The sequence below is a fragment of the Narcine bancroftii genome, chromosome 2, assembly GCF_036971445.1.
Source record: "Narcine bancroftii isolate sNarBan1 chromosome 2, sNarBan1.hap1, whole genome shotgun sequence".
Classification (NCBI taxonomy): Eukaryota; Metazoa; Chordata; class Chondrichthyes; order Torpediniformes; family Narcinidae; genus Narcine; species Narcine bancroftii.
In genome coordinates this window covers 66,585,595-66,608,583 of record NC_091470.1, presented here as the reverse complement: position 1 = coordinate 66,608,583, position 22,989 = coordinate 66,585,595, and the positions used below count along the sequence as shown (strand labels likewise).

The 22,989-nt window shown below is 38.6% G+C and overlaps 1 protein-coding gene across 2 annotated transcripts in view; it reads right to left on the bottom strand.

Annotated features, from left to right (window-relative positions):
- Positions 1–3,654: 3,654 nt before the first annotated feature.
- exoc5 (exocyst complex component 5) overlaps positions 3,655–22,989 on the bottom strand; it is an 82,897-nt gene continuing 63,562 nt past the window's right edge. For both annotated transcript variants that reach the window (XM_069916914.1, XM_069916915.1), the window contains 5 exons: positions 12,939–13,059; positions 12,297–12,383; positions 10,542–10,650; positions 8,902–9,117; positions 3,655–4,727 (listed from right to left, as the gene is read on the bottom strand). In XM_069916914.1, the coding sequence (XP_069773015.1) occupies positions 4,539–4,727; positions 8,902–9,117; positions 10,542–10,650; positions 12,297–12,383; positions 12,939–13,059 (722 nt within the window). In that variant the 3' untranslated portion in view covers positions 3,655–4,538. The remainder of the gene's footprint in view (positions 4,728–8,901; positions 9,118–10,541; positions 10,651–12,296; positions 12,384–12,938; positions 13,060–22,989) is intronic.

The window sequence follows — 22,989 nt, the reverse complement described above, 5'->3', positions numbered from 1 at the left end:
TTATCAAAGCATGCCATCTATGGCTAAAAAGCAAAATTACAGTTTTGGCAGTGGAAGATGGTTTTAAAAAAAACAAATAAACAAATGCAGTGTTTATATAACTGTGATCAAATTTGCAGACTAATAAAACACCCATCTTAACATTGCTAATCTCATCAGTTAATCACCAATGTTTACCTGTAATTTCAATTTTTGGCATTAATGTAAATATGTAGCATAAGTAATCAGCATATATAAAATACACACAAGTTATTTTGTGCAGTAACAAAATGGATTTTATTAATAAGAGTCCTAAACTAGGTAGGAATCATTTGTACATATAAAAACTAGAATTTAATTGGACAGGCTGTCCAAATTGGTGACCAGCCCCAGATCTCCACTTTCACTCAAATATTCAAGTTCACTGTCACATTCTACCTGGCACAGCAAGAAGACAGAATTAAATTATGTTCCTATACATTTTTCTACTTCCAGTGCAGACAAATAGCAGAAATAAGTGAGCCAAGCTAGAGTCCAGTAAGCACCCAACATCCCTCCATTCAAAGCTGGAATGAAATGATTACTCTGGCCCAAAAGAAAGTCAATAGTCCGTACATTACACATTCACTTGGTTTGCCTAAATACAAACACCTGCTTTCTAAAGCTCAGGGCACACTATGATGAATGTTTTCTTCACAAATGTGGCTTCAGGATGCCAAATACAATCTGCATGCTTTATTCCTTCCAGGTCGAGGGTGAAAGTTTGCATTTTAAATTCAAAAGCAAAATGTTCATTTGTCTTCGCCAGCAATAAAAATAATAACAATGCATCTTTTGTATATAAATATAAAGGTATGGAGAGAAAGCAATGATTTAGTTTTCTTGTACATCACAATTTTTGACGAAAACCTTATATGATGAGGTAAACTTAGCAGAGGAAGTGGCACTTTTTGGAAAAATAAGTGAATGGACATAATTGACTGATGACCGTGCTGGGTTCTGTTTGAAGTTAGGGTGCTTAAAACTTTAGTAAAGGCCAGGGAGTTATACAATCTTTACATTGGGCAAGGGGTTGCATTTAAAATTATTGTAATCCTCAAGTCCAATGAAATTCCAACAAAACTTGGGCAGGAATCTGGAGAACACAAGCCTTGTTTTTAAAGAGAGTTGTTCAACCACAAAAATCATGGAGTACAGATTTATTTGTTGAGACAAATAAGGTACAGAACAAATCTTACAGGGTGCTAGTTTTTAAGATGAAAAGCAAACAGATTCAAAAAGGATACAAGAGCTTATAATCAGTTTTGGTCTGTCAAAACAGCAGAAGCTTTGATGTGTTACATCAAAAAATCTAAACTGGCCTACTTATTCTTTATCTGGAGTGAAGCAGAGAAATAAATAGTGACCAATTGCAATGGAAGTCTACTTCCTTTTCCATCTGCCACACCTTGTATCAGAGGATACAAGCCAAATCACAAATTACTTCCCAAGGCATCTCAGCAAATCTCTTCCAATCCATTGCAGGAGCCCTTCAGTGACAGAATCCATTGTTAATTCTCCAAGTTAAAGAGATTCAATAGGACAAAACTGCGCAAGCTAGCCAACTGTCCTATAATTGTTATTCAAAGTAAAGCTGGGTTAGCTAATGAATGAGCACTTAAGTACAATCCTCTTCTGGTGCATTTTATTTATTGCTCATATCACAGCAAATAGGCAAAAATGTATTTTGAACAATTATTTAACTGTGTTTGATACAAGTATATTCATCACAATGTATATGCAAATCGTGTAAAAGAAGCATCTGCATGGGCCCATTTCTCCCCACTCATCAGTTGGTTTTAATTGAATTTCTATCAACAGCAATTGCAGACTTTGCTTTCTTTACAGTTTCTGACTTGGCTTTCTATCTTCTAACAAACCTCTGCATATCAAAAAAAAAATGGATGCAGACTAGAGTGATTTCAAATGGAGGTTCCCTCAGAATGAGAAGTCCACAATTTTTGGAGTTGGGTTACGTTTAATTGCAGATTGAATCCTCAAATTTTGAATCCTGCAGCTCACTTTAACTCTTAACAGCAACTTATAATGTAAGCACTATTAATTGGACAAAACCGCTCCTGACATAATGGGACAGACTTAAAGGAAATGTCCATTGGTCATAAAGCCAAGGCCATGCATGAACCTGGTTCTGATGAAAGGTCATCAATATGAAACATGAGATTAAGCTGTGAAGAGAATGTCTGGTTCCCATCACTTGCCAGTAAAAGGAAAAAACCGTATACAAGGCAGAAGCCAGCTTGTTGATAGATAGTTGGATGGAGAGTGAAACACGGAAGTCTGCAGATGCTGTGATTGTGACTGTGATTGGCTCAGGACTGCAAAGTCGGCAATAGATCTTTGTCTCTTATAGACACTGAAAAGACCGGTTGAGTTCCTCCAGCATTTTGGTGTGTTTTTGATAGTTGGATGGCAATCAAGAGATAGGAGTTGAATAAAAGAGGTGCATGAGAACAAGATATAGGGTTAAGGTATCAACTTGGATTGTGTTAGTACCTGTACTTCATTTGTACTTGCTGTATTCCCAATTGAAGCAGTATTTTGCACTTTACTGCCTAAAAAATCTCTATCTTTGTGCATGGTACACCTTTAACCTAGCAATTCTTGGACTGTAATTAAACATGAGAAAATCTTTAAGGTATAAATACTATTTCAGTTACAGTCCAAGTACATTCCCAAGTCAGAAAAGGGAAACTTAAGAGAAATGGAGCAAGAAGGCTGGCCTTCAACAAAGCAACAACAGGTTGATTATAGAAAGCTAAGGGAAAAAAGGAAATAAGAGGTCGAAAGCAGAGACTGACAGAAAAGGTCATTCAAAAACAACAAGTAGAAGAATCAATTCAGAGACAGAATAATCAGAGACCAAAAAGCATATCAACTCATAGAGGCAGAAGGCAGCTGAGATACCACCAGGGATATCATAAATGTCAAGATGAGGCAACTGGAGTCTCAAAAAAAAACTTGGCCAAGACAAAATGACCGTAAATTTGCAAAGTAATTCGCCATAATCTTCCAAGGATCCATTGATTGAAGGGTGGTGCCTATTACATAGGTTACCGCAAATATGTCACTACAATAATTGCAGTCTAGCCAGTTTAACCTCCATGGAGTGAAATGTTCCAAAAATAATTCTCAGGAAAATTATCAGAAATGGTGCACATTAATTGGAGAAAATTAATTGTTAATGGTGAACTGCAACTAATCATCCAACTTTATGGACTATTTTGATTAAGTAACAGAGAGGTAATAAAGGAAATGTAGCTGATGGAATATTCTGCGATACACAACACTCTGTATTTAATAAAGAAACAAAAGAGAAATTCTTCTCCACACTAGACACGAGGTCATTGGCTGTTTAATGAAGCAGTATTTATAATTTTACCATCAGTGAAAGAATTCTGGTTTCTCCATCATTTACTTTAACTCAAGAAAAAAATACTTCAAAGGACATGTGCACGTAAAATAATTACAATATAAACCTTCAAGTATCAACCAGATCTATAATATAGAATGACAAAAGGAATATTAAAAAATGTGAAAGTTACATTTTCAGCCTTAATGCCAAAACATGGATGATCAAAATGTATTCAAACAATTAAATGATCTACAAAAATCGAGTTTGTTCATATTACTTGTTTATTTTTTTTAATGGCAAATGCAATTAAAACTGACCAACACTGAAAACAAAGTTCATTCTCTCCTACAACTTACAGTCCAAAGACTTTTGAAACTTCCATTTCATCTTTCTCTTTCAATAATCCTGCTTTATTGTCACCATGGAGAACAGTAACCTCAGATGGCAAAGGGAATACATATTTATTAGAGCACTACCGGCAGAGCTCATTAGTAACTAAAAATTCTTGCATTAACTTGCGTATGAATGGCATAACCATGCTGCACCGCTTTCTCCTGAACCACACATACCATTTTTTAGTCCAAGAAAATATCCCATGAAACATTAACCATGTTTCATATGCAGAGGCACCTGCTGTAACTGATTAATTAAAGACCTGTATAAACAAGTATACCATAAACATAGCATTACCTCGAGGAAAGCAAGAGGAACTGAATCCATCATACCTGGATAAAACATTAAATATTTAAGTGTTTATTGAACCGAAGGTTAAACTTAATATTCAGTGCTTCAACAACCTCCCTGATTGAATTTATAAACATGAATGTATCAACATATGCAAAACTTGAATTACATTAGTGGCTTCCGAGGGGTTCAGCTCTGGATAATTTACTGTTAGAGCATAAATTGTGCAAAAATACTACTTTTATTTAGCTTGAATTAACATAGCCAGTTTTTCAAATGAAACAGTTCGATAATGGCTGCCCTTTAGTGACGTTCCGCATTTCCCATTAATTATATTTGTAAATGGCTATGTGACAGGGGTTGGGATACCCTATATTTAAAGCTTCTGAAGATCCAAATAGTCCAAGCACAAAACTCCTGATCAAGCTCCGACATTATATTCCAATTTCAAATGTCAAGGATTTCAGCTGAAGTGACGTCCAAGGCGTGCTGATCTGTAGTCAGACCTTAATTGCACAAAGGCATGAAGGATGTTCTTATCAAGATTAGTTAGTTGCTCTCCAGAACAGACCTGCTTAAGGTTGTCAGGTGCTACTACGAGAAGATTACAGAGTGCATGTAGCGTGTCAAAAAGTTGTAACACCAAGGGGATCTGTGAAGAAAAGCAGAAAATGTTTAATTGTGAAAAGAATAGTAGCAGAAATACTATAGATATTAAACAACACTTTTTTTGGGGGGGTGGTGGTGTTGGGATAAAACTTCAATAGGCCCAAGGTATGGCCCACCTTTGAAATTTCAAAATTAATATTTAGCACAAAATCAAAATTTCTACATTCTTTTCTCAGGAAATAATCATGCCCAATCTGGACAATTTAAATGTGACTTCAATGTACTGCAGGAGAGTTTGACACAAAATAAATGGATGAACTAAAGTGGCTGGTATTGTAGAGTTGCCATAGATTGCAGCAGGGTCTTGATTGGTTGGCCAACTGGGCAGAGGAACAGTTGATGGAATTTAAAACAGAGAAATGTGAGGTGTTGCATTTTGGGAGCTCTAATGTAGGTGGGACCTACATGGTGAATGGTAGGGAATGGAGTGCATTAAAAGAGCAGATCGATCTCGGAGAACAGGTGCATAGTACTTTGAGAGTGGCATCACAGGTAGATAGAAACGTAGAAAATAGATGTAGGAGTAGGCCATTTGGCCCTTCAAGCCTACACCGCCATTCATTTTGATCATGGCTGATCATCCACTCAGTACCCTGTTCCAGCTCTCTCTCCATACCCCCTGATCCCCCTAGTCTCAAGTACTAAATCTAATGTTCTCTTAAATATAGCTATGGAACTGGCCTCAATCACTTCCTGTGGCAGAGAATTCCATAAATTCACCACCCTCTGAGTGAAAAAAATTCTTCCTCATCTCAGTCCTAAAGGACTTCCCCTTTATTCTTAAACTGTGACCCCTGGTTCTAAACTTGCTCAACATTGGGAACAATCTTCCTGCATCTAGCCTGTCAAATCCCTTAAGAATTTTGAACATTTCTATTAAATCTCCTCTTAAACGTCTAAACTCCAGAGTACAAGCCCAGTCGTTCTAGCTTTTCTTCATATGCAAGTCCCGCCAATCCTGGTATCAATCTGGTAAACCTCTTCCGTACTCTCTCCATGGCAATGATGTCCTTCCTCAGATAAGGAGATCAAAACTGAACACAATACTCCAGGTGAGGTCTCACCAAGGCCCTATACAACTGCATCAATACCTCTCTACTCCTCTTGATATGAATGCCAACATACCATTCGCCTTTTTTACTGCTTGCTGCACCTGCCTGCCCACTTTTAATGACTGATGCACAGAGACACCCAGGTCTCTTTGCATCTCCCCTTTTCCTAATTGGATACCATTAAGATAGTATTCAGCCCTCCCATTCTTTCCTCAAAGTGGATAACCACACACTTATCCACATTATATTGCATCTGCCATGCATTTGCCCACTCACCCAACCTGTCCAAGTCACCCTGCACACCCTTAACAGCCTCTACACAGCTTACAATGCCACCCAGCTTCGTGTCGTCTGCAAATTTGGAAATACTGTTTTCTATTTCCTCATCTAAATCATTAATATATATCGTAAATAACTGGGGTCCTAGCACTGAGCCTTGTGGTACCCCACTAGTAACTGACTGCCATTCCGAAAAGTACCCGTTTATTCCTACTCTTTGCTTCCTATCTGTCAACCAATTCTCTAAGGAGGTCCAAAGGCTTTCGACACTCTGGTCTTCATCAATCAGAGTACTGAGTATAAAAGTTTGAAGGTCATGTTGCAGTTGTTCAAGACATTGGGAAAGCCCAATTGGAGTTCTGTGTTCAGTTTTGGTCACTGTACATTAAGAAAGATATCATGAGCTGGACTGGTTGAAGATTTATGAAGATACTGCCGGAACTCTGGGGTTTGAGCTTAGAGGGAGAGGTTGAGCAGGTTTATTCCATGGAGGATAAGAGGACAAGGAGTAATTTCATTGAGGTGTACAAAATCGTGAGAGGAAGGGGTTGGGTGAACATGAGGTTTTTTTTCCCACCAGAGAGTGGGATCAATAACCAGAAGACATAGGATTAAGGTGAGAGGGCAAATAGATTTAACAGGAACCTGAGGAGTACCTTTTTTTTTTAAAAAAAAGAGGATGATGTCCAAATGGAATGGACTGCCGGAGGTGGTTGTATTGTAATGTTTAAGAATAAATTAAACAGATATATGGATAGGATGTGTGTAGAGCAGTGGTTCTCAACTTTTTTCTTTCCACTCACACATTGTGATGAGGATAAAATGCAACATTAAAACTTATTTTGATCAAATAATTAAAGTTGCCATATACAATCTTGTTTTTTTTTAAATGAAATTTAAGATGATCTAGTGATACAAGTACAGAAATGCATCAATTCTTTTACTGAAAATGGGATGGGCCTGGGCTGATCTCAATTCTGGACATGGATTTGCTGAACTCATCAACGTGGTTGCTCTTCAACTACTCTATTTAACTGTCTTTCCACTGTGATTTCTAACCTGCAAGCAAACTGGCTTTTGGTACAAAAATTTTTTAAGGAAACCAAAACTAAATCAAATATGTTCTGATTACTTGTTTAATTAATATTTGAACATTTGTGGTGGGGCAGTTATATAGGGGTTAGCTTAATCGCCGCTGTCTGTATGGAGTTTTAAATGTTCTCCCCATGACATGTGCGAATCTCCGCCCACCCTCCAAGATGCACAGGGTTAGCAGTTGAATTAGTCACATGGGTGTATTTGGACAGCATGGGCTTATGAGCTGGAAGGGCTTATTACAGTATCCCTTATAATCCCTAAATTATAAATTAAAATTTGTGAATCAATAATGGAATGTTAAGACCAAGACAAAACATACAGTTTTACATTATTTGTCAAGATGTATCGAGTCATGAGAAGGGTTCTTCTTTGAGCAATCTAACAAATGAGCTCTAATATTCATACAACTATATAAAATAGTAGAAGACAATAACAGAGTAACAATTTTAAAAAGCAGCCAATACCAAGCAAGGGCAGAAGTAAAACACAAAAGTCTGCATACTCCGTGGTTGAAGTAACTGGAGAAACTCAGCCAGTCAAACAGTGTACTTTATATATTTCATATCTTGGTGAAGGGCTCAAGCCTGCAATGTTGGTTATATATCTTTATCTTTGCTGAGTTTCTCCAGCATTGTGTTTTTACACCAAGCAAAGATAGCATGATTGCACTATTATGGAGTTATTCAGGATCCTAATGGCCGCGGGAAAGAAACTGTCTATTATCCTGTTGACGTGTGTATTTACTCTCAAGACTTCTTCCTGATGAGAGGAGGAAGAGTGTGTGTCTGGGATGTGATGGGTCCCTCAACATGCTGGATGTCTTGCCATGGGAGTGGGAGATATAGGTGGAGGTAAATTTTTATGATGTTCTGAACTTCATTCACTACTTTCTGTAGCTTCTTCAGATCTTGAGCAGAGCAGCTCCCATGCCATGTTGTGAGGCACCCTGCAAGTACACTTTTGATAGTGTGCCTGTAGAATTATTGAGGAATGGGGGGTGGGGGGTGGGGGGGGAAAGGACATGTCAAATTTTCTTGCTCTTCTAAAAATAAAAGTCGTGTTGGCATGGTTAGTTTACCATTGCATCAATATGCTTTATGCAGGTCAAATATTAGGGCACTTTTCTTTCCAAGAATTTAAAGCTATCTACACTTTTCATTGATGTGGACTCTTCCCCCTCTCCTGACATTAATGATCATCTCCTCTGTCTTACCAACATCGAGAGGTTGTAATCTTGACACCACATCACTGAACTTTCAATCACTTTCTGATGATGCTTATTGCTGAATTTCAATATGGTTAAATGGTGATTATGTAAAAACAAATTGAAAAGAACTGAATATGAAAGAATAACACAGTTAACACAGCAGTTAGTGCAACACCATTACAGTGCCAGTGACATTATCTGAAAGGAGTTTGTACATTCTCCCCATGACCTGAGTGGGTTTCCTAGGAGTACTCCAGTTCCCTCCCACCTTCCAAAAATGCATGGGTTTGCTTAATTGGTGTATTTGGGCACATGGGTTGGAAGGGGCTGTGCTATTGTGCTGCAATTCTAAAATTTTAAACTATATTAAGAAATGTTTATTTACAAACACCTCTTCCTTTGTGTGCAACTTCATTTAATTTGAACTCAAAGAGAAGAAATGATTCGGTAATGAAGAAGGTAGCACAAACTGCCAATATAAAAGTTTTTGTCAACCAGTGGCTAATGGAGGGAATGCTGACCTTAAACTCTTTGGCACATTTCCGATATTCGGCTACATCACAGATAGCCAGCATGCCACCCATTGAACTGTACGTATACTGCTGGAGATGCTCATGTATTAAGCGATGGAAACGAACTCCAAATTCCGTTAGGACAGTATCCACATTTTTCCCATCCGTTGAATTTCGATTTTTTTCTACTTGCTTTCCAACATAGTCACAGACTTTGACACAGGCCTAATCAAAAAGGTTGCAGGAAGTGAGACATTAACATTAAAGCAAAACACTGCAGCTGCTGGAAATAAAACCAGAAAATATTAGAATTGCTTAAAAGATCATGCAGTATCTGCAGAGAGTTAACATTTCAGATTGTGGTGCTGTCTGATTTGCTCTGGATTATCCTTTTATGTAAAGTTACTAGTTTGACATTGTGTTCCTTGCACCATTGAAAGCAAGATTATATTCTTTGCTAACTACAGTTACTCCAGAACAATTGTCACAAAACATTTAATTTTAACTATTTCAATAATGATAAATAACTGATCAACTTTTAGTATTGTACATTTTTTCTTCTTTTACTCCAAGAAAAATTATTGCTGATAATTAAGATTTAATTTCTAAAAAAAAGCGTGGTAGGTTTAATTTTCAAACATTTTATTGAGGAAGTAAGCACACTGCAGTTGTCATCAAAACAATCATCCCAAATTACACTGACACTGAGCTGCTTTTCAGTCTCCATCTGTCATTATAACTTAATGTTTCTTAAACAGTTGCTCCAGAGAAAGACCTGGAAAGCGAAGAAAATGTTGCATTACCATACTTTGCTCTGGATTAAATATTGACTGGATTAAATAATGATCCCAGATGGCTGCACTTGCCAAAAAACATTCCTTAATTCAATCAATGTGACCTCAAAGATCCCAACTGTATAAAATGCATTTGTATTTGTTCAACAAGCCCACGTGAAAATTGTCCATTTTTAAGTTCCAGATGCTTCACAATTTTTAGAACAAAGTTTAAACTATGATTAAAATTTGATCAAGTCACTTCTCTCAGGAAGCAGTAACTACATTAAATTCTCAGAGAAAGTGATTTACAGTTTTAACAGAACTTAATGTGATTTAAAAAAAAATCAGTATGTTCAAAATAGTCCATTAGAGCAATATTCAAAGGTTCTTGTGGATCATATGACAGACTGACACCTGTCAGTTAGGAAAATAACCCCGTGAAAATGAGCTGCTACAAACTTTTCATCAGGATTTCATGCTATCAATGTTATATCTGGGATATAATGGCAAAAATCTTCAATCAAACTTCAGCTTGTCATGTTATTCTCCAAATATCCTTTAACAGCCACAAGTACAAAAGGGGGAAAAGGTGGCTTCCTCATCCATTGCTCCCTGGCACAAGTGACAAAAATACAAATGGCATTGTGGAATTTAGCCAAAATCCCACTTCAACTTGCGTAACGTTTTAATCTCTGGAGATATTGTAAAATCTGCATGTCTAATACTCTTCTTAAACATACTAAAAGTTTACAGGAAGTAAAAGTAATAAATGTAGTTAAACATAATGGAAAACATTTTGTATGTGCAATAAGTTTCAAAAATGGATTTTTGCAACATACTTTCAAAACTGTAGAGTAATTTATAGATACATACATTAGTATACTGAATTAATACGTTGTTTTCATCCTCTGGCTTGAAGTCTGTCTTTTTCTGCTCAACAGTTAGAATATGCTTCATATGTCCAATCATGCAATTTAATGTCCTTCACAGAATAAAGTGGATACTTTAATTACAAGATATAATGCTAAACAATGCTTCATGAAAAAGAGGAAACTTTAATTATTAGTGAGTACAGGAGTAGGTATTAAATACAATACATTCTGTGAAATTGGGCATTATGTGATGTGGACATTGTCCGAACACCATGTTATATTCTTAGGAAAGCTATATGGGATACAGTAGTGTATCTGTAAACTTATTTTAAGGGATCAGTGTAGAGTATATAGTATACAATTTCCTATAGCGAGTGATCACTTTTTCTAAATTGCTGCAGACTTGCTCGTGGTAACTGAATAATTATGGGTCTACGAACATATATATGGTCAGAAGTTGCCCAAACTGACGTTAAGCAATGCATACCTGTAATGCAGAGATGTGACGTGAAAATATTACTAATGAAGTATTACTTTTATTAGCTGTAAGAATGTAATTGAAATAAAATGCATATTCATGAACCTACGTTAATGAATCATATGATCTTACCAAAGTTATACAAGATGGGATCTATGATAATATTCTGTTTTGATATTTTTAATTATTGATCCAGATGAGGTAATTGAAGACACTATCAGAAAGTTTGTGGATGATGAAAAAATTGAGAATGAGTCAAGAATTTATCAGGGATGGGGCATATGGTAGACAAATAATGTTTCAACTGGTAAAGTCCATACAGGGATGAATGTTGCAATTGAGAATAACATCAGCTACCTGTAAAGATTCTACACAAGATCCACAGAAATCTTCACCACTAGTTTTCATGGTTGAGCATATCAGAGAGAAATTTCATACATTTGTCCCGTTTCTCCCCCCCCACCACGTTTGACTTTTCATCTAGTTTTTCATTATGGCAGAGACCGTGCAAGATTGTGTGGGTCACATAGGATAGACCAATCGTATTCTTTTAAACACAAAGGTACAGTTACACTGAGAAACTGACATTCTCATTTGAGCAAAAGGGAGCTTTTACAGCTATATTTCAAATTACAGTAGATTTTAATAGAAAATGGAAGTTACTTTCCATACATGTGGGTCAATAATCATGAGATATGGAATAAAGTTGCAGTGAAAGTACCAGAGAAAATAACTTAAAAAAAAAAAATAAATACAGGAAACTGAACTGGCTTGGATTGCCCTAAAAGCACGACAGAGGCAGATTAAATATTTCTTTCCTTGACAAATTTGGAAGTTTTCAGACTATTTGCAAACATTATTAGAAAATGATTAAAAGAAATACAGCTTTCACATAACATTTCAAGAACTGAATCAAGTCATTAAAATTTGTTTAGCATTTTATTTGTTCTCACAAATATAAAATGCAGAATAATTTAATTTCGATTCAGGAGATTTTTCAAATAGAAAATGTGGAACCAAAGTCTTCTTTAAAGTCAGTTTGCATAAAAAATGAAAATGTTCTCCATTCCAAGTCATTGAAACTATACAGTCCCCAATTAAATTGAATAAATGGCTGTTTACACAATTGAATTTTTATGTATGAAAGATGCTATTTTACTTTAGAATTAAGTAGATTAAAGATAACACCTTTCAGTGAAGGGGCTATATTTAACAGATGTCCAATGTATAATGAAATGCGGTATAAAACTGTTTCGTGACATTCTTTAAATTATCTACCTGTCAATGCCTGTATCTAGTTTAACTTCCATCTGTTCAATCACCTCTTTCTTCTTCTGTAGGCACTCAGTAAGCTTAGGAGAAGAGCTGCAGATATAAATTTTTAAAAAAGATTTTATTTTATTTGCAATAACATTTCAACTGAAAGTAAATTTAAAATGCCATATGAGGTATTGCATTTTTGACACTTTATTCCGGGACTTTGAAGCTCATGAAAGCAATAGTATTCAACATAGATATTTGGGATACTGCTTGATAATTTATCACACTGAGTAGATTAACAATCAAATTTGATTTTAAAAACATTACAACCCAAATCAAGCTCATGCGGATGACGTGGTTATAAAGTGCTTTTAAACCAAAGTACCCATTTTCTTAATTGGCACAGTTTGCTTGGGCATTCATCATTTTGTTGTATTCTTCCACATTGCAAAAACCTTTTCTGTGGCATATTTTGTCTCTAGTTGTGTCCCAGATTGCTTTAACAATCTCCACAGAAACAGTGACTGCAGAAAGTTCCTATTAATGCAAATCGCTATGTTAAGTGAGTGGTAGACATTCAAAATTTTAATTCTTATTGTAATAAATGAGCTCCATTCAATTACCACAGATAAAAGCATTCACTAAAAAAAATTCACTCACCTAATTAGTGGCATGAGGTGGTCATTAAATTGTTTGTCAAACAAATGAAAAATAGTATTTGCCTGTTGTACAACGTCTAAAAAGTAGAGGCTTGCAGTCTTGGAATCTGTAGATGGAATTGCTGAGGAAAAACAGACAATTTTTTCTCGTATTTCATTCATGATAGAGGACCAATGATCTGAATGCTGTGAGTTATATTTTGTCTGCTTTTTTAAGGAGTGATTTGATAGAGGTATTTAAAATTATGAGGAGTATAGAGAGGCAGGCTTTTTCCACTGAGGGTAGGTAAGATACAAACCAGAGGACATGGGTTAAGGGTGAAAGGGGAAAGGTTTAGGGGAACATTAGGGGGAACTTCTTCACACAGGGAGTGGTGGGAGTGTGGCATGAGCTGCCAGATGAACTGGTGAATGCGGGATCAATTTTAACATTTAAGAAGTATTTGGACAGGTACATGGATGGGAGGGGTATGGAGGGCTGTGGACTCGGTGTGGTTCAGTGGGGCGAGGCAGAACAGTAATTCAGCGCGGACTAGAAAGGCCTGTTTCTTTTCTATAGCTCTAAGTATCCAGTTCACAAAAGTAGATCAACACATTACACAAATACAAAAAAAAAAGATACAGCCCACCAAACACATTTCAATTCAATTCAAAAGATTAGAATTCACAACAAACAACAATTGACTATTCAGAAAGGGAAGTTTCTACATTGGCTATAACAATGTCAAAAGCTGAGTCCTCAAGTTTATGACTAAAATGAAAAAGCTACAAATTATATGCACTAGGAGTAAAAAGAGAAATTTTTGATGGAAAAAAATAATTAGTTTTTTTTTAAGATTGGAATAATCAGTAGTAGTGGGATGGATTCAATAGAATTCAGGTCACGCGGATCAGTTAAAACAGAAGCTGCAATCACTGCAGACCATTCAGAAAGTGCCAGGGAACTGGGTACACGAGGTAGATGGATGACCACCAGTAAAGGCAAGGAAGTGGTGCAGAAGACACCTGCGGTTATCAACTTGGATATTTTTGGGAGTACAGCCTTTCAGAGGAAAAAGCAGCAAGAACCACATTGGAAGAGGATAGAGCAAAGTCAAGGCAACCGATAGTGAAAGGGGACTCGAGCCAGGCATACAGACTGGCACATCTACGGCAACATACAAAACTCAGGAAGATATGTGGCTTCAGTGGTGCCAGGGTGAAGGATATCTCAGAGCAGGCTCAATATATTCTGAAAGGAAAAGATGTAACAATATTGATTTACTCAGTTCACACTCAAGAATAAAGTCACTCGTTTCTTTCAGCACAAAATGGAGTCTACTTTCTTATTCTCTTCAGATACAACACTTCAACTCCCACCTAGCCACACCCCTCTGACATTCTCATTGGCTCATCTCCACACTTGTGATCCTGACGCACTAACTTTCCTCCTGTGTCCAAGATTCATCACCCATAAGCTGATTGCTTAACTATCCCAACACGTGCGTGCTATTACTCGTGAGCTTCACTTCAGTTACGTCATCAGCAGCGACCGCACCACTTCTGAAGCAGTTTAATATGCAACTGCGACAGCCCCGACACTCAGCCTCTGAGCTATGCAATGAGTCGACTGATTGGAACTATCCCACTACATGACAGTCCAGAGGGCTGACAGTTCAGCCCAACCTCGTACGATACTGTAAGACAGTCAATGCACGGTCCGAATGGCAAGGGTCCTCTGACTCATCGCAGAACATGAACTGTTTATGTACGCCGGTTTCAACCTGTCGATGAACTCCGCACCAGCTTTTCTATTCCTGTCAATCACAAAAGTCTTCAGGTAGCACCGTAAGACCTGAAAAGGACCATTGTGAACAGGCTGAAGTAGTTTGTGAACAGCATCATGATGAAGGATAGTGTTGCAAATCATTCGGCACATACACTGCAGGTGACGTATGTCACGTAGGAGTAGGTCGAATTATGTTTTCCCAAAGATGATCAACATAACTAGCTGGATCATAGAGTGTTGTCCCTAGACTCAAATTCACAAACTTTCTCGGCAAGGTCAGCATAGTGTCTTATACTAACTCTACTGCTGAACATCCAAGATCCATCTTTACAACTGTACGCACTCCAAGCAGAACCATTGGCAAATGTTCGCTCCACATAGATTCATTGCCACCTGCTTTCAATTGTCAATGGAAACATTCAAACAGGCCTTAGGCCTGCAGATGGTAAGCTGTTGTGAAAATATCAGAGAGAGCTCAGAACAACGCCAACTCAAACTAAAACCCTCGGTCCTGTGTAATAGTACCTAGAACACCAAAAGACGGAATCCAATGATCCATGAAAGCCCAAGCAATCGTCTCTCCAGAGATCTCAGTGACAGGAATGGTCTCATGCCACCTGGCTGCCTGGTCCTCGCACATGAGCAGATAAGTATATTACCAAGATGGCGGAAGCATGCCTACCAAGTCCAGGTGTAGGTGCTGGAATTTTGTGTGTCTGGGGATTTTAGAGCACTAACATTTCATTTAACACAAGGCCAGGTAAAATGTTCCATAATCAGATTGATTGATGCTCTTCAATCAGGACGAGATAGATTATGAATTTTAAATTTAGGCATACAGCAGTTGCAGGCCATTTTGGCCCATGAGTCCATGCCACCCAATTTACACCCCATTAACTTACATCCCCGGTACATTTTGAACAGTGGGAGGAAACCAGAGCCACCAAGAAAACCCACATAGACACAGGGAGAATGTACAAACTCCTTACAGATAGCGTGGGATTCAAACCCTGGTCCAGTCCCGATCGCTGGCGCTGTAAAGGCGTTGCACTAACTGATATGCCAACCGTGGCATCATGAAGAGACTCAAAAATCTCCTGTCTCATTGCCGCCGACACAAAAGGCCTACGTCAGTAGTTTTCAAACTTTTTATTTCCACTCACATACCATTTTAAGTATTCCCTATGCCAAAGGTGGTCTATGAATAGAAAGGGATTACTTAACGTGGTATGTGAGTGAGAAGAAAAAGTTTGAAAAACACTGTTTTAATTGTACCTAATTGACTCATTTTGTGCATGATTTCAGAACTCCAAAGGAAATGGGCCAATGACAATTTTTCTCAAGCAAAATATTTCAGTAACAATTGAGTATAGAGCAGTGGTTCTCAACCTTTCCCCCCTCCCCCCAACTCAGATCAACCGAAGTAATCCCTACTAATCACAGAGCATCCATGGTATAGGGATTACTTAAAGTGATATGTGAGAGGAAAGAAAAGGTTTAAAAAAGATCATAGACTAACATTTCACCCGATTCATCTAGGGTCACATCTTGAAGATGGAGATCAGAGTTGACCCAATTATACCGGATTAGATCTGGATCGGTGTGCTGTACACGAGCCATGGTGGTGAAATCGATGGCAGTTGTTGTGTGTAAGATGTCAATGTCGCAACTGGACAGGGCCTCAGCCTTCACTTTTCCTCAGCTGTGTTGCATGTCCAATGAAAATTGTAAGATGAAGACCAAGTGCCGAATCTCTCTGGGCAGGTAGAGAGTGTGCTTGTACTTGCGGTATACACAAGAGGCTGGTGAAATTTGGTATAAATGGTGAAAGGACAAACTTTTCAATAAAAAGCTAAATGTTTCACTGTGAGATAGATGGGCAAGAGTTCTGAGCTGGTGACAGCTTGGCTGAAAAAAAAAACGCCAGAGGTTCCAATTGCCCATGCACTCATTGTTCTAACATTGCTCTCACAGCACTGACAGATGCATCTGGGGTAAGAGAGAGAACAAGGTGTTGAGCTTTTGATGTACAAGCATCATGGCGTTTGCAAGCGCAGTCTTCAGATAGTTGAAAGCATGCACAGCATCAGCTCCCAAAGTCAATGGTCTTTTGGAAACAGAATAATTGGATCCTTTTATTTATTCAGTAAGGAATAATAGATGCTGTGGTATTCGGCAGGAAATGATGATAGAAATTCATCATGCCAACAAAATGTCACAACTGGCCAAATGTAACGGGTGTAGGAAATTCTCGAATCTCTCACACTTTCAATTTATTGGGTAAAATATCATGTTGCGTAACTCTAGGTCCCAAAAATATAAGATCAACAGCATCAAAAAATGCATTGACTGGGATTGATCACAATGCCAAACTCATCAAAGCTCTGAAACAATGAGTGCTCAACTTCATTCACACTTGCGACAAGAATATCGTAAACAAACAAGATGATCAAAGCCAGCTAGTTTGTGGACCACAAACCACTGGAATGTCTGAGCTACAATCCGCAGACCGAATGGCGTTTGCAGAAAGGGGTAATTACTGCCTTCTGTTGACATCATAAGGTTCATTAGGAATTTGACAGCAAGCATGTACTAGATCGATTTTCACAAATACTCTTTTGTCATGAAGTTTTGCTGAGAAGTCTTCCAAACTGGGAATATTGTATCAGTCAGCCAGTGGAATTGTTCAGCGCATGATAATCACCACAAGGCTGCCAAATCGCAGGAGAATTTTTTGGAACCATATGCAATGGTGAAGCCCAGCAGCTGTCAGATCTGCAGATAATGGCAAACTCTTGCACATGGTTGAATTCTGATTTCACGATTTTAAGGTCTGGAGACGATCTACGAGGCCGTGCTATAATTGGAGGAAGTCTCCATGTGCATGTTTAATGTCTGTCTGACAATACGATGGGGTCGCTAGGCAAGGGAAACACTTGACAAAGGCTTGGAAAGGGCTGGAGCCAGGTTGAAGGCTCATCAGGCAGCTGACGACATTGGCGGGACGACAAATGTACCTGACTTGCATGCAAGAGCTGCAGTCCACGACATAGGTTTTTCAAATCCACCAATGAAAAAACGTGACAAGAAATCTGCTCCCAAAGTGAAATTTGCCATATATTCAGCCCTGAAAACCCATCAAAAAGGTTTGCTGAAACTGAAATCTAATGTGAGTGACCTCTGGCCATATACTTGAATATGAGAATCAATTGCGACTGAAACATATGAGGGTGTCTGCGTTCCTCAGGGGTTGGGGGGACCATAGATCTTTGCACCAGAATCGACAAAAAATTGAAAAGCCGAGAGTCAGTCTTTGAGGAAAATACGACGGCTGACGTGCCCATGAGCAGCAGTTGCCTCTACTGCCCAGCCTAGTCATTTCCCAGCTGCTGACTGCTGTTTGCTGACAGGTCCAGGTGGTCCCACCAAATTTCCAGAGCTTCCAACAAAAACACTGTCCATCACCAGTACTGTACCATATCTTCAACCACCACTATTCCAACCAGGTCGATCGAAGGATTTTCACTGTGTGCCCTAAATCTGGACCTGCATAGTCAGTACTGTCATTTGCTGCTCTAACTCAGTTACCCTCGATGGACGAGGTGCTGGAGTTACCCTCAATGGATGAGGCACCTTCATTGCAGAGGTCGTGAACATAATAAGGGCAGCATGATTCAGCCACACCCCCCTGACCTTCTCATTGGCTCAATGCCACACAAGTGATCTTGATGCTCTCACTCTCTTCCTCCTGCATCCGAGATCCATCACCTGTACGCTGACTGTTTAACTAACCCGCGCATGCGCGCTATTGCTCTTTGCATCGCTTCGGTTACGTCATCAGCAGCAAACAGCTCCGTTCCCGACACAGGTAAGTACGCAACCACAACACGGATGAGGAGCCAGAGATTGCGATCTATATTGATACCAAGAACAAAGATAGAAAAAGGATCTTGCAAACAGAGTTAAACAAGGAAGTGTAGATGCTGGGTTTGAGTGCATTACACAAAATTGCTGGAGAAATACAGCAGATCATAGGCCAACCATTTTAATTTCATGAGACTGGATACTGACTGGCAGATCATTTCACTGAACACCTTCACTCGATCCACTGCAATAGCATGGTCCTCCCAGTGGTCATTCATTTTAATTTCACATGCACTGCCAAACCTACGCTACCCAAAATTTGAAAGTCCAACACCTTGCATTCCATTTTGGAACTCTCCAACCAGATCTTTCTTATCCCTCTGTGACCCTTCCTCCAGCTTCCCTCTACCCTCCTTACCTGTATTCATTATGACCTCTAACTTGTTAGCCTGTGCTCCTACCCCTGCCATTTCCTCCCTCCTCTCTTTCCCACCTTCCCCGCTTTTTTCTTCAGGTGCCTGTTTTTTTTTTTGCTCATACCTTGACAAAGGCCTCAGGATCATAATGTTGGTTACCCGTTGCTTCCTATAGATGCTGCATGACTTGCTGAGTTTCTCCAGCACTTTTGTGTATTACAAAGAGAATTTTGCGAGTTAGACAAGACTGCCAGGGTTGTAACCTCAGGATTTCTCCATGTGTCACAAGCTAACTAAGCAAAAAAGGTAGTATAGTTAAATGTGTGGCTCTAAGCTTTCCTCTAGCGAAGGTGGAATCTGTACATGAGGGAGACCAACTTCCTGGTAGGGAGATTTGCTAGTGCCTCCTGGGAAAGGGGTGTGTGTTTTAATACTAGTCTGGCAGGGGAGAGGGTAGGAGTTAGTACATTAGCAGCTTCAGTGTAGAGGGCAGGCAATTAAGGATGTCAGATTAACTTAATTACATTTATTTTGGTATATAATAGCTAAAGCAGATTAACTAAGGGCACTATTGCACAGGACTGTGATATTACAGCTTTAACAGAAACATGGATAAGGGAGGGGCAGGACTGGCAGCTCAATGATCCAGGATACACATTACAAATGTGATGAAGATAATTGTAAAAGAGGGGTGGTACATTTTGATTAAGGAGAACATTATGGTAGTACTTAGAGAAGATATTCTTGTGGGAATTGTCCAATGAGCATATGGATGGAATTGAAAAACAAGGAGATCATTTTCATGGGATTGTATTATAGGACCTCCAATAGTCAAAATTATTGGACCAAATATGTCAGAAGATCACAGATAGCTTAAAAATAATAGGACTGTAATAATAGGCAATTTTAATTTCTCTCAGATGAACTGGGAGTTCAATAGTGCAAAAGATTGGCAGGAATTTGTTAAGTGTTCAGGAAAGTTTTCCCCTTCTTATTGGGAAATGAGGCAGGGCAAAAAGATTGAAATGTTGGTGGGGGAGCACTTTGGGAACCAGTGGTCATAATTTTATTAGTTACGAATAAGACAGGATTGGTTCTCAAGTTAAAAGTCCAAAGTGGGAGTGGACTCATTTCGATGACATCATATATTAACTCACATTGACTGGGCGATGCTGTTTACAGGTAAAGGCACATCAGACAAGTGAAGGCTTTTTAAAAAGTGAAATAGGAAGAATCCAGGGACAGCATATTTTTGTTAGAGTGAAAGGCAAGCCTGGCAGGATTGGAGAACCCTTATTGATGAGGGAAAGCAAGGCTTTGGTTAGGAAAGATACAAGTGGCTGGGTTCTGCCGAATTACTCGCAATGTATAAAATACAGGAGTTCAGTTAAGAGGGGAAATGAGTTGGATAAGAAGAAGACAAAAGGTGGCTTTGGTAGACATGGTAAATAAGAATTGCAAGAAATTCTCTAATACATTAAAAGCCAAAGAGTAACTAGAGAGAGAATAGGCCCCCTTAAGGATCAATGAGTGAAATCACAGAAGATGGACAAGGTCTTGAACTGATATTTCACATATGTATTTAGCATGGAGAGCAAAGAAATTAAGGGAAATGAATAGTAATGTCTCAACATATATCCATAAAAGGGAATGTACTGGAGGTGTTAAGGTGCACAAAGGCAGATCAATCACTAAGGCCTGATCACATCTATTCTAGGACCTATGGGAAGTTGGCAGAGATACCTGCATCATCTTTAGCCGCAGGTGAGGTACTAGAAGAAAGGTGATATTTTTCCTTTTGATTTTAAAGAAGGGCTGCAAGGACAAGCCAGGGAACTACAAGCTGGTGAGCCTAGAATCAGTGATGAGAAAATTACTGAAGAGATTCTGAAGGACAGGATCCAACACAATTTGGAATGGCAAGGTCTGATTCAGGAAAGTCATTATACAATGGTGTATGAATAATGGTACCTCCTCACAAATATGATTTTTTTTTAAAAGATTGCAGATGACAGCAAAATCCATAATATTCTAAACAATTTGTTTATCTAAGGTTTCAACAGGATTTTAATCAACCAAATTAGTGGGACAAGGAATGGCAGATGTAATTTAACTCAAGCAAGTTCAAGGTGAAGCACTTTGGCAAGTTAAACTAGGGCAGGATTTACACAACAGAAGCTGAGGTTCCAGAGAGAGCTTTAGAACAGACACTTTGGGACAGTTAAGATTTCCATGACTGTAGTGTTTGGCACACTTGTCTTCATCAGTCAGGCATCAAGTACAGGAGTTGACATATCATCTTACAGTTGTCCAAGATGTTAGCGAGACTACACCTGGAATGTTGTGCGCAGTTCTGATCACTCAGCTATAGGAATAATATCATTAAGCTGGAAAGGAAGTTGAAAAGATTCATGAGGATTAGTGGGCTTGAAGTACAAGGAAACTGGATAGGCTTGGATATTTTTACCTGAGTATAGAAAAGCTAAGGGGACATTACGGAGTTATATAAAATTGTAAGGTCTGTACATAAAGTAAATAAAGTCAATCTTTTTCTCAAGATAAGAAAGCCTAAAACTAGACAGCACACATTTAACATGAAAGGTGAAAGATTTAAAAGAGGCAAAGACGTTGATCAATATATGGAAGAAACTACCTCAGGAATCAATAGAGAGGAGTACAGTTTTAATGTTTAAAATACATTTAAGAAGGTACATGGATTAGAGAGGTTTAGAAGGATATGGACCAAATGCAAGCAAATGCTTACATAGGCAACTTGGTCGGCAAGAATAAGTTAGACCAAAGGGCCTGTTTGTTGCTATAAAACTACAATTATAATACCAAGAAGCAAAGGAGGAATTCAGGTGCTGAAAGAGTGAAGTTAACAATTAACATAACATAACAATTACAGCACGGAAACAGGCCATTAGGCCCTTCTAGTCTGCACCGAACCAAACACCCCTTTCTAGTCCCACCTCCCTGCACAATGCCCATAACCCTCCATCTTCTTCTCATCTATATACCTGTCCAACCTTTTCTTAAATAATACAATTGACTCCGCCGCCACTATTTCTCACGGAAGCTCATTCCACACGGCTACCACTCTCTGAGTAAAGAAGTTCCCCCTCATGTTACCTCTAAACCTCTGCCCCTTAATTCTTAACTCATGTCCTCTTGTTTTAATCTTTCCTCCTCTTAACGGAAATAGTCTATCCACATCCACTCTGTCTATCCCTTTCATAATCTTAAATACTTCTATCAAATCCCCTCTCAACCTTCTACGCTCCAAAGAATAAAGACCTAATCTGTCCAATCTCTCCCTATACTCTAGATGCTTAAACCCAGGTAACATTCTGGTAAACCTTCTCTGCACTCTCTCCACTCTGTTTATATCCTTCCAGAACTGCACACAGAACTCCAAATTAGGCCGCACCAACGTCTTATGCAATCTCAACATCACCTCCCAACTCCTATATTCCATGCAATGATTGATCAAGGCCAGCATACTAAAAGCCTTCTTCACCACCCTATTCACGTGAGTTTCTACCTTCAGGGAACGATGTACCGTTACTCCTAAATCTTTCTGCTCTTCTGTATTCCTCAATGCTCTCCCATTTACCACGTATGTCCTATTCTGATTCTTCTTACCAAAATGAAGCACCTCACACATCAGCATTAAATTCCATCTGCCATTTTTCAGCCCACTTTTCTAAGCAGCCCAAATCCCTCTGCAATCCTTGAAAACCTTCTTCATTATCCACTATTCCACCTATCTTAGTATCGTCTGCATATTTACTAATCCAATTCACCACCCCATCATCTAGATCATTAATGTACATAACAAACAAGTTGGAGTATGAAACAGGTAATATAGGTAATATAAAAGTGCTAGCAAATAGAAAAATGGAAGGAACTAAGGCATCAATGAAAACCATTCACAACTGTTGAGGTCTAATTCAGTGCCATCCTTTCAAAGGAAAACTCAAACCAAGAGGGAAATGGAAGTT